The sequence below is a fragment of the Hyperolius riggenbachi genome, chromosome 1, assembly GCF_040937935.1.
Source record: "Hyperolius riggenbachi isolate aHypRig1 chromosome 1, aHypRig1.pri, whole genome shotgun sequence".
In the NCBI taxonomy this organism is placed as follows: Eukaryota; Metazoa; Chordata; class Amphibia; order Anura; family Hyperoliidae; genus Hyperolius; species Hyperolius riggenbachi.
The window spans coordinates 392,823,548-392,837,011 of NC_090646.1; the positions used below are offsets into that span (position 1 = coordinate 392,823,548).

A 13,464-nucleotide genomic window follows, 5' to 3' on the forward strand; every position below is an offset into this window, starting at 1 on the left:
GCCCGCGGAGGGGTAGAGGATCGGGTGGTATTGCGTAGTAAAGTATCGGCGTAGTCCCGCGCATACACGCTGGTATTCAGCCCCGGGTAGCGCTGGGATAGTTAGAAAGCCTCGCTCATTGGTTAGTGCAGGAACCTTCCTCCAATAGGAATTAGGCTGATTCCTATTGAAGGAAGGTTCCTGCACTAACCAATGAGCGAGGCTTTCTAACTATCCCAGCGTTACCCGGGGCTGAATACCAGCACATTCTCAAGTATGCGCGGGACTACGCCGATACTTTACTACGCAATACCACCCGATTCTCTCCTCCTCGGGCAGCCTCCTCAGCCCCACACAGACGGGGCAGCCCACTCAGCCCCACACAGACGGGGCAGCCCACTCAGCCCCACACAGACGGGGCAGCCTCCTCAGCCCCACACAGACAGGGCAGCCTCCTCAGCCCCACACAGACAGGGCAGCCTCCTCAGCCCCACACAGACAGGGCAGCCTCCTCAGCCCCACACAGACAGGGCAGCCTCCTCAGCCCCACACAGACAGGGCAGCCTCCTCAGCCCCACACAGACAGGGCAGCCTCCTCAGCCCCACACAGACAGGGCAGCCCCCTCAGCCCTACACAGACAGGGCAGCCTCCTCAGCCCCACACAGACAGGGCAGCCCACTCAGCCCCACACAGACAGGGCAGCCCACTCAGCCCCACACAGACAGGGCAGCCCACTCAGCCCCACACAGACAGGGCAGCCCACTCAGCCCCACACAGACAGGGCAGCCTCCTCAGCCCCACACAGACAGGGCAGCCCCCTCAGCCCCACACAGACAGGGCAGCCCCCTCAGCCCCACACAGACAGGGCAGCCCCCTCAGCCCCACACAGACAGGGCAGCCCCCTCAGCCCCACACAGACAGGGCAGCCCCCTCAGCCCCACACAGACAGGGCAGCCCCCTCAGCCCCACACAGACAGGGCAGCCCCCTCAGCCCCACACAGACAGGGCAGCCCCCTCAGCCCCACACAGACGGGGCAGCCCCCTCAGCCCCACACAGACGGGGCAGCCCACTCAGCCCCACACAGACGGGGCAGCCCACTCAGCCCCACACAGACGGGGCAGCCCACTCAGCCCCACACAGACGGGGCAGCCCACTCAGCCCCACACAGACGGGGCAGCCCACTCAGCCCCACACAGACGGGGCAGCCTCCTCAGCCCCACACAGACGGGGCAGCCTCCTCAGCCCCACACAGACGGGGCAGCCTCCTCAGCCCCACACAGACAGGGCAGCCTCCTCAGCCCCACACAGACAGGGCAGCCTCCTCAGCCCCACACAGACAGGGCAGCCCCCTCAGCCCTACACAGACAGGGCAGCCTCCTCAGCTCCACACAGACAGGGCAGCCCACTCAGCCCCACACAGACAGGGCAGCCCACTCAGCCCCACACAGACAGGGCAGCCCACTCAGCCCCACACAGACAGGGCAGCCCACTCAGCCCCACACAGACAGGGCAGCCTCCTCAGCCCCACACAGACAGGGCAGCCCCCTCAGCCCCACACAGACAGGGCAGCCCCCTCAGCCCCACACAGACAGGGCAGCCCCCTCAGCCCCACACAGACAGGGCAGCCCCCTCAGCCCCACACAGACAGGGCAGCCCCCTCAGCCCCACACAGACAGGGCAGCCCCCTCAGCCCTACACAGACAGGGCAGCCCACTCAGCCCCACACATACAGGGCAGCCCCCTCAGCCCCACACAGACAGGGCAGCCCCCTCAGCCCCACACAGACAGGGCAGCCCCCTCAGCCCCACACAGACAGGGAAGCCCCCTCAGCCCCACACAGACAGGGCAGCCCCCTCAGCCCCACACAGACAGGGCAGCCCCCTCAGCCCCACACAGACAGGGCAGCCCCTTCAGCCCCACACAAAGGGCAGCCTCCTCAGCCCCACACAGACAGGGCAGCCTCCTCAGCCCCACACAGACAGGGCAGCCTCCTCAGCCCCACACAGACAGGGCAGCCTCCTCAGCCCCACACAGACAGGGCAGCCTCCTCAGCCCCACACAGACAGGGCAGCCTCCTCAGCCCCACACAGACAGGGCAGCCTCCTCAGCCCCACACAGACAGGGCAGCCTCCTCAGCCCCACACAGACAGGGCAGCCTCCTCAGCCCCACACAGACAGGGCAGCCTCCTCAGCCCCACACAGACAGGGCAGCCTCCTCAGCCCCACACAGACAGGGCAGCCTCCTCAGCCCCACACAGACAGGGCAGCCTCCTCAGCCCCACACAGACAGGGCAGCCTCCTCAGCCCCACACAGACAGGGCAGCCCCCTCAGCCCCACACAGACAGGGCAGCCCCCTCAGCCCCACACAGACAGGGCAGCCCCCTCAGCCCCACACAGACAGGGCAGCCCCCTCAGCCCCACACAGACAGGGCAGCCCCCTCAGCCCCACACAGACAGGGCAGCCTCCTCAGCCCCACACAGAGCTGACAGCCCCCTCAGCCCCACACAGAGCAGACAGCCCCCTCAGCCCCACACAGAGCGGGCAGCCCCACACAGAAACTGGCTCACGTTCTCGCATCACAGATGATCATCTTCATTCTGTATTAAGAATAAATGTTACAAATTTGGAGCCAAATATCCAGAAATTGGTTTCTGAAAAACAGCCGCAAACTTCTCATTAAGAAAATGTGCATCAAATGGTACAACAATTCTTATATTGTCGTTTTCTTTACATTTCCAACACCATGTTAACTGTTACTAGTAAAACGTTTAAAGTTTTACATCGAAAATTTGTATGCATGTGTTCCGGCCCTCGAGATTTTTCTTGATTTAAAGTTCGGCCCTCGGGCCAAAAAAGGTTGGGCACCACTGATTTAGTGTAAGCTCCTGTGGAGACTCCTGGTAAAACTCATTCCCTAAGTTTGGCATTGCTTTGCTCTTTTACCTGGCTCTTATAATTCTTTGAAACACATTCTCAAGGTAGACTGTACTCCCTCCCAACTACTACACTGTAAATTAACACTGCTGTAGCACATGCCCTATGGTAGGAGTGTTGATCTGCGTTCCACAAATGTTTTTGCTATTACATCTAGGCTTTAGAATTAAGCTTTTTAGCCCGAGCCCAAAAACAAGAAAAGCAGTTCTGAGAAGGGAGCTCTTTAGTTGGCTTCTCTAATCATATAACATCACAAAGTAAGTATACCAATTCTAATCATGCTCACATGCACTCAGGGCCGGATTTACAGCTCAGGTGCCTATAGGCACATAAGCTCTGGCGCCCTAAGCCCTGCCCCTTAACACAGGCCGCACACCCCTCATAGACATTCAGATGTGCACCCCCCCCCCCAGTCAAATATGCCATCTGCAGGTGCCCCAGTATTTATAGCCAGCTATAAGTGCCCCAGGATAGGTTAGCCCAGTATAGATAGCCAGGCATAGGTGCCCCAGTATAGATAGCCAGGCATAGGTGCCCCAGTATAGGTTTGCCAGGTAAATGTGCTGCCCCAAAATACGTTAGCCAGCTTTAGGTGCCCCAATATAGGTTAGCCAGCCATAAGTGCCACATTACAGGTTAGCCAGCTATAGGTTCCCCCTCTGCTCCCCCTCCATCTGCATATTGCCAGTAGAACGGTTACTAGAAGAGACTCACCGGCTCCCTACATTCCAGCGATGACGTTCAACAGAGCGTCCAGCGCCATCTCCATGGCTAGGTAGGTCTTTCTGCATGTGACCCAACGGCTTATAGCGGCAAGTCGCATGATGAGTCATGTGACTCACTATTAGGAGCTGCTGGGTCACATGCAGAGAGACCCGCTGTAGCTATGGAGATGGCGCTGGACGCTCTGCTGCTACTGAATGGACATCATCGCTGAAACATCGGGAGAAGTTGAGTCTTCTTGTAAGAGCTCCATTTGCACTCTGCAGAGGGAGGGAGGGGGTGTAGAGGGGGCACTTTGGGGCGGCCTGAGAACTGCCTTTTATACATGGGCCGCCTGTAGACATGCCTACAGTGTCTATAGGTAAATCCGGTCCTGCATGTTCTCACTTCTTGCAGCCTGGTCTGATCTGTGCTTTTCAGAACAAATTTCTAACGGGGCATATTTTACCAGTTCTTGTGTAGTGAATGGCGGTTTATGCTTGGATATCTGTTAATTATGTGACCTATGCTGTGTTAGATAGTAATTTTGCTTCTGTAAATATGTTGTTGTTTTTAGGAGTAAAGTCAATGAGTTTACATCAGAAATGACAAGACTGAAGAAAGAAATTGACACCTATAACCAAGAGAATTCAGTATATTTGTCTTATGAGAAAAGGCAAGTAATAGATCAAAGTTTTTTTCAGAAAATTGTGTTCTTATTAAGCATATCTTGAATGCCTGTGAACTACACAGCAGCTGGAGAGTAAAACCGCTGTGAATTATGGGACACTTAGACCTTTATCTACCCTGTTGTAGAAAATCTTTCATTTTCAGTTTGCAACCAATTAAGGCTTTTCAAAGCTAACAGTATGCTCAATCTGCACTTTTTTGCAGCCAGGACATGTGCATATAAAATGGCTCCTGTTAAAAAAGGGCGTCAGATATAGCCGATATTCAATATATTTTTTATATATAATTATTATATATTCATTGTTTATTAAAATGGGCGCCAGAGTATGCAGTAAAATATCGTTTATATTACTGATAGTCTGCCATTCCTGACTGTAACCGCTATTATACGTCTAGTAGAATGGGCACCAGGATAAATGAAAAAATCTGTTAATTTACAGACATTGTCCTACTTCATTCATATAGTAAAATATCAGTAATACTTTCTGATATTTTACTATGACCTAACCTATCCTTGTTCTCACACAGAACCTTCCCCTGGTGATGCCTAACCATAACACCCCCCCCCCAGTGGTACCTAACCTTAATCCCCCCAGGTGATGCTTAACCTTGTAACCGCTCCAGTGGTGCCTAACCTTAACCCTTCCTGGTGCCTAACAGCCCACCCCACCGGTGGTGCCTGCCTCCCCCTCCCCCATTGGTGCCTAACATTAACATCCCCTCCACATGGTGGTGCCTAATCTTAATACCACCCCCCAGTAGTTTTAACTAGCAGCAATACCGACTCGGATAAAAGCACAGGTATTTGTCACCTGAAGATGCAATAACAGCCTCCTGCTTATTACTCCTGGTCCTACTACTATCAAAACTATAGGGCCTATATTACAGAAATGCATTTCAGAAATTAGCAGGTGGTGCCAGATCAGTCAGTGCACAACCCTTTCTAATTCCAGGAAACTCTATTGGTCGGTCCATAGGTAATCTACAGGAGGCTTGTACGTGCCCCAATGGCTTAAAGCAAACCTGATTTGGAAAATAACAAAGGTAGCCCAGAGGCTTTTCGTTCCATCTACGAGCCGACTGTTCCTTTATATGCTGCTTCTGAACATATCCGACAAGAACTTGTTGTATATGTTCTGGTAACCATGCTCCACTTCGTGTATGAGCACAGGTGCTGTGCTGATATGCGTGCAAAGCCACCTCTTCACAAATTTTTTGGGTTTGTTTTTTTTTATGGACTGTGAACTTACAATGTACTTCAGACGGCACTATACAAATTTTTTTTTTTACTTACCTGGGGCTTCCTCTAGCATTTATGAATCTCTCGCCATCCTCCCGCATGCCTCCATTCAGCGGCAATGAGCCCCGGCACCTGGTTCAGTCGCTTCAGTCGGGGTCTTTACGCATGCCCCTCCTCGCAGGCGCCAGTCCACTCTTCTGCATATGCCCCTCCTCGCAGGTGCCTTTCAACTCTTCTCCGCATGCCCTTGTGCATGCGCAGAAGACCCTGACTGAGCCAGTTACCGGGGCTGATTGTTGCTAAACGGAGGCACACGGGAGAAAGGCGAGGGACTTAGATGTGCTTATGGGGCTGGAGGAAGCTCCTGGTAAGTAGAAAATCTTTGTATAGTGCTGTCTCTGGTTTCCTTTTAAAGGGATACTGTAGGGGGGTCAGGGGAAAATGAGTTGAAGTTAACCGGGGCTTCTAATGGTCCCCCGCAGACATCCTGTGCCCACGCAGCCACTCACCGATGCTCCGACTCCACCTCTGGTTCACTTCTGGAATTTTAGACTTTAAAGTCTGAAAACCACTGCGCATGCGTTGCCGTGTCCTCGCTTCCCCTGATGTCACCAGGAGCGCACGGCGCAGGCCCAGTATGGTCTGTGTCTGCGCAGTACACTCCTGGTGACATCAGCGGGAGCGAGGCCATGGCAACACAGGCGGAGTGGTTTTCTGACTTTAAAGTCTGAAATTCCAGAAGTGAACCAGAGGCAGGGCCGGAGCATTGGGGAGTGGCTGCGCGGGCGCAGGATATCTGTGGGGGACCAATAGAAGCCCCGGGTAATTTCAACTCATTTTCCCCCGACCCCCCCCCCCCCCCCCCTCCTCCCGACCCCCTACAGTATCCCTTTAAGCACTATGATTGTTTGTGTGACATAAAAAACTGGTATGTCTTCAGTCAGGATAAACATATGAGAGTTTGGAAGTTTATTGTTGATTCATGTTATGCCTTCTTAGGTTTCTAGGGAAAGATTCTTTCATGAACTTTTATTAGGTGTTTTCTTTTCCACCCATTTTATTCTTATCTTTTTAATATGGTAACTTGTTTTATTTTGTGGTCTGCTTCATTAGTGATTTTTTTTTTTTTTTTTTTTTTAAATAAACTAAGATTTCCTTCTTTTCTTTTTCTTGTCATATATGTCTTATTAATAATGGTGAGGATTTAAGCATACTATCTATATCTACTGATTACAAACCTCTTTCTGTCTCCAGAGCTGAAGTGCTTGCTCTAGAAATCAAGGAGCAGCAGGGACAGCTTGCAGACTACAACATGGTAAATCTTTTATATGAATGTATTGTTTACCGTAATTGTATAAAGATAGTAGCACTCAATTAACATATTAATAGACAAAGCAGTCAAAAGCAGAAGTTCTATAAAATAATAGCATGCATATTTGCTACAGTCTGTTAATAAAGAGTGGAATGTCTGCACCGTTTGGAGTCAGGGTATTATTAAAGCCTCTCTTGAAAGAAGAAATAATTTAGCTATAGAAATTTAAACAATATATATTATTTATTTTCTTAAGTCTTTCAAGGTCCCTCTTCATTAACTTAAAGTGCTACGTTGTTGTCAAGCAAGCGACTGACTTTCCAGTGCCCCTCCTATTACTATTTGTACTGGTATGGTAAGAGGATGCCAACCAAAGGCTCTGCTCTTGCCTTCCCATAGTTCTTATTACTGGAAGGGGTAAGATATATGCACTAAACTCCAGTAAACTTATTGTGTACAGGAAGTGCGTAAAGTTTACCAGGTTTTACGAAAATTACGCAGCACGTTACATAATTTGCATTACTCGATTTATACATGCAATAACTACATTGCCTTTTGCCATCACATTTTACGTAAAGGGTGGGAGAAGCTATTGCTACTAGGCTGTCTGAGATGCTGTCAGTCTGTAGCTGTTTTGTGAAGAGTACACATCATGTAATTTCTTGTCAGATAAATTCCAACATATCCGATCTGCTACCAAACGATAACTGGATCAATTTTCAGATCACTACTGCACAAAATCGATCCTGTTGTCGATCGAGAGCTGACTGGAAATAATCATTTTGACCAGTCGATCTGACAGGAAATTACATGATGTGTACCTAGCATTAGTCTGGCATGCAGGAAGTGGACGGTGAAGAGCGGCTTCTGCTGGCCAGGTAGATACTTTGTAATGTGAATAATTTTGCTACATTTGCTAAAGCAGGGATGTTACACATAGATATATAGTATTTGTCTACACAGTACTAAAAAACCTTTGTGCTTCTAGTTGGTCTTTAAAATAAGCCACTCTGCATCCAGTCTGTTTATTTTGGGTGAGTAAGTGTACCCATACTTTACTTGATATCGTGGCCCAATCGACCTGGTTCGATAATTTTATCGAATTGAAAGAGAATCAGTGCCGCAACATGGCCACCGCTGTTACTGCACCAATGCTCATGATACTTAAGTACCGCAGGTCACGCTGATAGCATAGCTCCTGGTACCCTGCTGACGGTAGTAATGGTAATATTGCAGCATGCTGTCTGTGCACAGCAATATTACTGCAGCTTCATACACCAACCCCAGTGTCTAAAATAAATGTAATGTTTCCTTAATCGAGGCTATTACTTTCAGGATGACCCTTGTTTGTAGAATAAGTGATTAAATATTTAAAGTAAAGATACCTGTAGAACTGTGTAGACATTTCTCCTTTTGTCCTGTATGTATGTATATAATAATAAAAAAATAAAAATATATATATATATATATATATATATATATATATATATATATATATATATATATATATATATATATATTATGATATAATATTATATATTGTGGCTTAATGGCTTTATTTATGTTTCAGCTGGTTGACAAGCTGAATACTAATACTGATATGGAAGAAGTGCTAAATGAATGCAATATGGTAAGCAAAGGCAATCGCTATACCTCGATGAAATTGTATAGCCTCTTTGATTCTTTATTCTGGGCTCCCTGATATGTCAGTTATAATTGCTCTAGTAAAAAATTAAACTATTGTCTTTTGGACTTGTAAGGGCTCTTTCACATTAGGGCAGATTTTCTGCGTTTCAACGCAACGGGTAAAGTTTGCGTTACCCAAGGTGAAATGAAAGTCCATAGACTTTCATTTTAGCTTTCACATATAACGCAGCCTTTTTGTGCGTTGCGTTACACTGCACCCAGGCGCAGTTTTTCGGCCGACGCTAGCTTTATGCGTTACAATGTTAGTCAATGTAAAACGCACACTATGCGCTTTCTTAATCAGTTAACGCAGGCAATCAGTCCCAGAATGCAACAGAGGAACAATGTAGAAAGTTGAAAACTAAAAAAAAAAAAAAAAATTACCTACGTTTTCCTATGTGCTGTAACGCATTGAAAACTGATTAAAAACGCACACTCACTGCAGTGCAACGCATATCAAAACGCATACAACAAAACGTATGCTTTGAGCGTTCTCCAACGCAAGCTCTGATGTGAAAGAGCCCTAAGAAAATATCAATCACTGGCCTGCCTCTCCAAGCATAACTTTAAAATGGCATTACCAGTGATGAATAGAAATCCAAGAATAGAATTTAATCATAAATGGGTACTGAACACCTTTTTTTATTTAAAGAGTCCTAGTAATGTTGAAGTGAAGTTTTTCTGATGTCTTCTTGTGCAGCAAACTACAGACACAACCAAGCTGGCAGCTTGGTCTTGTCTGTCTATTATACACCATAAATTACCTTTTAAATGGAATTTACCTGTAATCTTCTAAAAGTGCCAGGAATTGCAAATATTACTTTTTTGCAGCTGTAGCAAAAGTACTCTGAATGCCTGCTTTGATGCATAAAGAATGTTTTACAGAGCAGAAAGTCAGCACATTAAAAAAAACAATCATAATGATAATAATAAACAAATAATGGTGCCTGATTATTAATATAGCCCCAACTCCTTCCGTAGCACTGTACATAGTACAAAACAGACAGAAGTGGGGAATCTTTGCCTTTCTTCTACATGTATCTAAAGCAATGCAAATATGCTGTGTGGTTTTATTAGTAATTTATGACCTGATATTACCACAGCAGCCTGATAATTTGGCCATACTGTACACACATAGATTTCCACCTAATGTGGTAAACAAATCGATCCCTCTCTAATCTGAATCTAGTGTGTGGAGGGATTTGATCCCTCTCTGATCACACATAGATTTCCAATAGATTTCATGAAGGAATCGAACCACAGGGTTGCACCGTTCGATGTAGTGCAACACTATGAGCCTTCGATTTGCCGCCGTTGCTTCCTATACCTATTTTTCGTCTAGTCAGATCAACAATTTGGATCAATTTCTGAAAAAATTGATTGAAATTAAGATCAATTACGCATTCTGCGCTGTACAGTTCAAAAATTGAAGGGGAACTTAGAGAACACTATTTAGCCCATAAATTAGCACTCCACATTTTATATCAATATAAATGTATCAACATTTTATTCCAATATGCAAAAGGTCACTACAATATTAAAACCATTTAAAAGCAGGAAACCTCTCCACAAGTAGCCACAGGCATATATAGTTACATATAGTTATTTTGGTTGAAAAAAGACATACGTCCATCGAGTTCAACCAGTACAAAGTACAACTCCAGCCTGCTCCCTCACATATCCCTGTTGATCCAGAGGAAGGCGAAAAAAACCCCACAAGGCATGGTCCAATTAGCCCCAAAAGGGAAAAATTCCTTCCCGACTCCAGATGGCAATCAGATAAAATCCCTGGATCAACATCATTAGGCATAACCTAGTAATTGTAGCCATGGATGTCCTTCAACGCAAGGAAAGCATCTAAGCCCCCTTTAAATGCAGGTATCGAGTTTGCCATAACGACTTCCTGTGGTAATGCATTCCACATCTGAATCACTCTTACTGTAAAGAACCCTTTCCTAAATAAATGGCTAAAACGTTTTTCCTCCATGCGCAGATCATGTCCTCTGGTCCTTTGAGAAGGCCTAGGGACAAAAAGCTCATCCGCCAAGCTATTATATTGCCCTCTGATGTATTTATACATGTTAATTAGATCTCCTCTAAGGCGTCTTTTCTCTAGACTAAATAAACCCAGTTTATCTAACCTTTCTTGGTAAGCGAGACCTTCCATCCCACGTATCAATTTTGTAGCTCGTCTCTGCACCTGCTCTAAAACTGCAATATCTTTTTTGTAATATGGTGCCCAGAACTGAATTCCATATTCCAGATGTGGCCTCACTAGAGAGTTAAACAGGGGCAATATTATGCTAGCATCTCGAGTTTTTATTTCCCTTTTAATGCATCCCAAAATTTTGTTCGCTTTAGCTGCAGCGGCTTGGCATTGAGTACGAATATTTAACTTGTTGTCGATGAGTACTCCTAAGTCCTTCTCCAAGTTTGATGTCCCCAATTGTATCCCATTTATTTGGTTTGATTATGTATATCAAATAGTCAATTATTCAAGAGCATAGTATTATTGCCTAATATCCTAATAACCAAAGGTGTTCAATTTAAACCACCTATTAAATTATGGAACCCGGGTTCACTAGAATTGCATAAAAAAAATAGTGAAAAAAAACAGTTCAGGTGCATAGAAACAAAGTGTCTGATCAAGGATTGACAGGTGCAGTGATGAGGCGACTATGATCACAGATAACATAGGTAGTGCAAAAAGTTTGAGGCAATACTGTACCCGGACCATACAAATAAGAGATGAATGTGGAGAGGAAAGGGGAGCCCCCGGCGGACACTCCTCTGGTTCCGTGGAGTCCAAGCCGCTTTATCAAGAGATGCTGAGGGTAGCTCCCAGCATCTTGATAAAGCGGCTTGGACGCCGCGGAACTGGTGGAGTATTTATATGATTTTGTATGGATATGTTCATAATCCTCATATGCACACATTTTTTTTCTTATGCATTTCTAGTGAACCCAGGTTTCATAACCTAATAGGTGGTTCAAATTGAACACCTTTGGTTATTATGTTATTAGGCAATAATACTATGCTCTTGAATAATTGACTATTTGATATACATATATGCCTGTGGCTACTTGTGGAGAGGTTTCCTGCTTTTAAATGGTTTTAATATTGTAGTGACCTTTTGCATATTGGAATTAAATGTTGAAACATTTATATTGATATAAAATGTGGAGTGCTAATTTATGGGCTAAATAGTGTTCTCTGTAAGTATACTGTTGTTTCTTAAAGCCCCAGCACACACTTATTACTGAGTGCAATAGTTCCCTTTGCTATACATGTGGTCAGTTTAGGCATAACAAAAGCATTTAAGAATTTGCAACAATGTTTAAGAAATTCCTTGTCATGGATGGTGATAATGTGCAGTGGTATGTATTCTTTTAGGAACAGTGGAATTCCACTTTCAAGTGGGATAAAATTCTGACATAACATTCATAAAAAATATGTAAACCAAGTGTTCCTACGTTTTTATTTCCCATACAATTCTCCTATTTGCTTAATTTCCGCTATTTTTAAACTACAAATTCCCAAAGTACAGTTTATCTTCTCTGAAAGCTGCCATTGCATAGCTGCTATATTTATATATTAAACAGTGTCTAGTGACCATTTCTCTCCTTTTTCTTCTTCTGCGAAGCATGCAGTTGAGATAAAGCAATGCCAGGAGTGTTTATTAATTGTGGCTGATAAGGAAACCTAAACAAGACAATGTAATCCGTTCCTAGGTAATGGACTATAAGCTTCCCACTGAAGAAGAAAGTACTGAGTTTAATGCTTGGTACACACCATGCAATTTCCTGTCAGACAGACTGGTTGAATAGATAATTTCCAACAGGTCAAATTTGATTTCCGATCTTTTTTTTTTTTTTCTTTTTTTTTGTATCACTTTTCTATTCACTTTGATACAAAATTGATCAGAAAAATGTAAATAATGTTGAAAATTATCTATTCCACCCTTCTGATGGGAAATTGCATGGTGTGTACCAGGCATAAAGCCTCATACACACAGGGAATGAAATATTGTTTGAAATGAACAATTCCCCTTTTAGGCTTTATTCACCAATTCATGAAACAAACAGCTTAAACGATTCATGACGACACTCTGGCATTTCAAACAGCAGTGTGTACAGAGCTATGAACAATTATTAAACAATGTGTCCGCAACGTATACCGTGCTTTTCGCACATTCTGCATCGTTAAGCCATCACATTGAATATTGAAAGTTTGGCACTGCGGGAGCAGTTGTTTAACGTCATTCAAGTCTAATAGGTGCAATTTGCATTTTATAGATCGTGGAATTCATTGTTAGTTTACAACGATTCCATATTTTTGAGTGTAAGTAGCTTAACTATTTGAATGCCATTGTACTCCCATTTTTTTTTCCTCAAGTTATGTGGTAATTAATCTTTTAGAGTAAAGAAGAAATACTGAGTTTCATACCCCTTTAAGCTAAAATGGCAGATAGTATAATACAATAGATTTCCCTGTAAATGTAAATATAATAGTATAAAGCAATAGATTTTCCCCTGGAAATACAATGGTGAATGTCTCCATTTCAGTACAAATATGGGAACTTTTTTTTTTCTTATAGATTTATGTAACAGCGTTTAGTACTACTCTGCCAACACTAGCTGTTATCATTTTGAATACTCATTGATTTCCTTTCGCATAATAATGTTTTGCCTTTGCAGCTGAAAGCTCAGAATGATCGAGAAACTCAGAACATAGATGTTATTTTCACAGAGCGACAAACGTAAGTACATGGTGCTAACAAGGAAAAAAAATGAATGCAGCCTAATTGGCTGCCAAGAAAACAAGAAGTCAATGAAATAAGAGTATCTCAAGTAAACAGAGGAAACAGCTGTTTAGTTGAACTGTTTGTGGCTTACTTCTGTTGGTTGTTTGTATAGA

The 13,464-nt window shown here is 44.9% G+C and overlaps 1 protein-coding gene across 3 annotated transcripts in view; it reads left to right on the top strand.

Annotated features, from left to right (window-relative positions):
* The window catches only part of IFT74 (intraflagellar transport 74), a 125,565-nt gene that overhangs the window by 27,354 nt on the left and 84,747 nt on the right, over positions 1-13,464 (top strand). For all 3 annotated transcript variants that reach the window (XM_068234639.1, XM_068234631.1, XM_068234624.1), the window contains exons 6-9: positions 4,197-4,295; positions 6,804-6,864; positions 8,432-8,491; positions 13,245-13,306. In XM_068234639.1, coding sequence (XP_068090740.1) covers positions 4,197-4,295; positions 6,804-6,864; positions 8,432-8,491; positions 13,245-13,306 — 282 coding nt within the window. The remainder of the gene's footprint in view (positions 1-4,196; positions 4,296-6,803; positions 6,865-8,431; positions 8,492-13,244; positions 13,307-13,464) is intronic.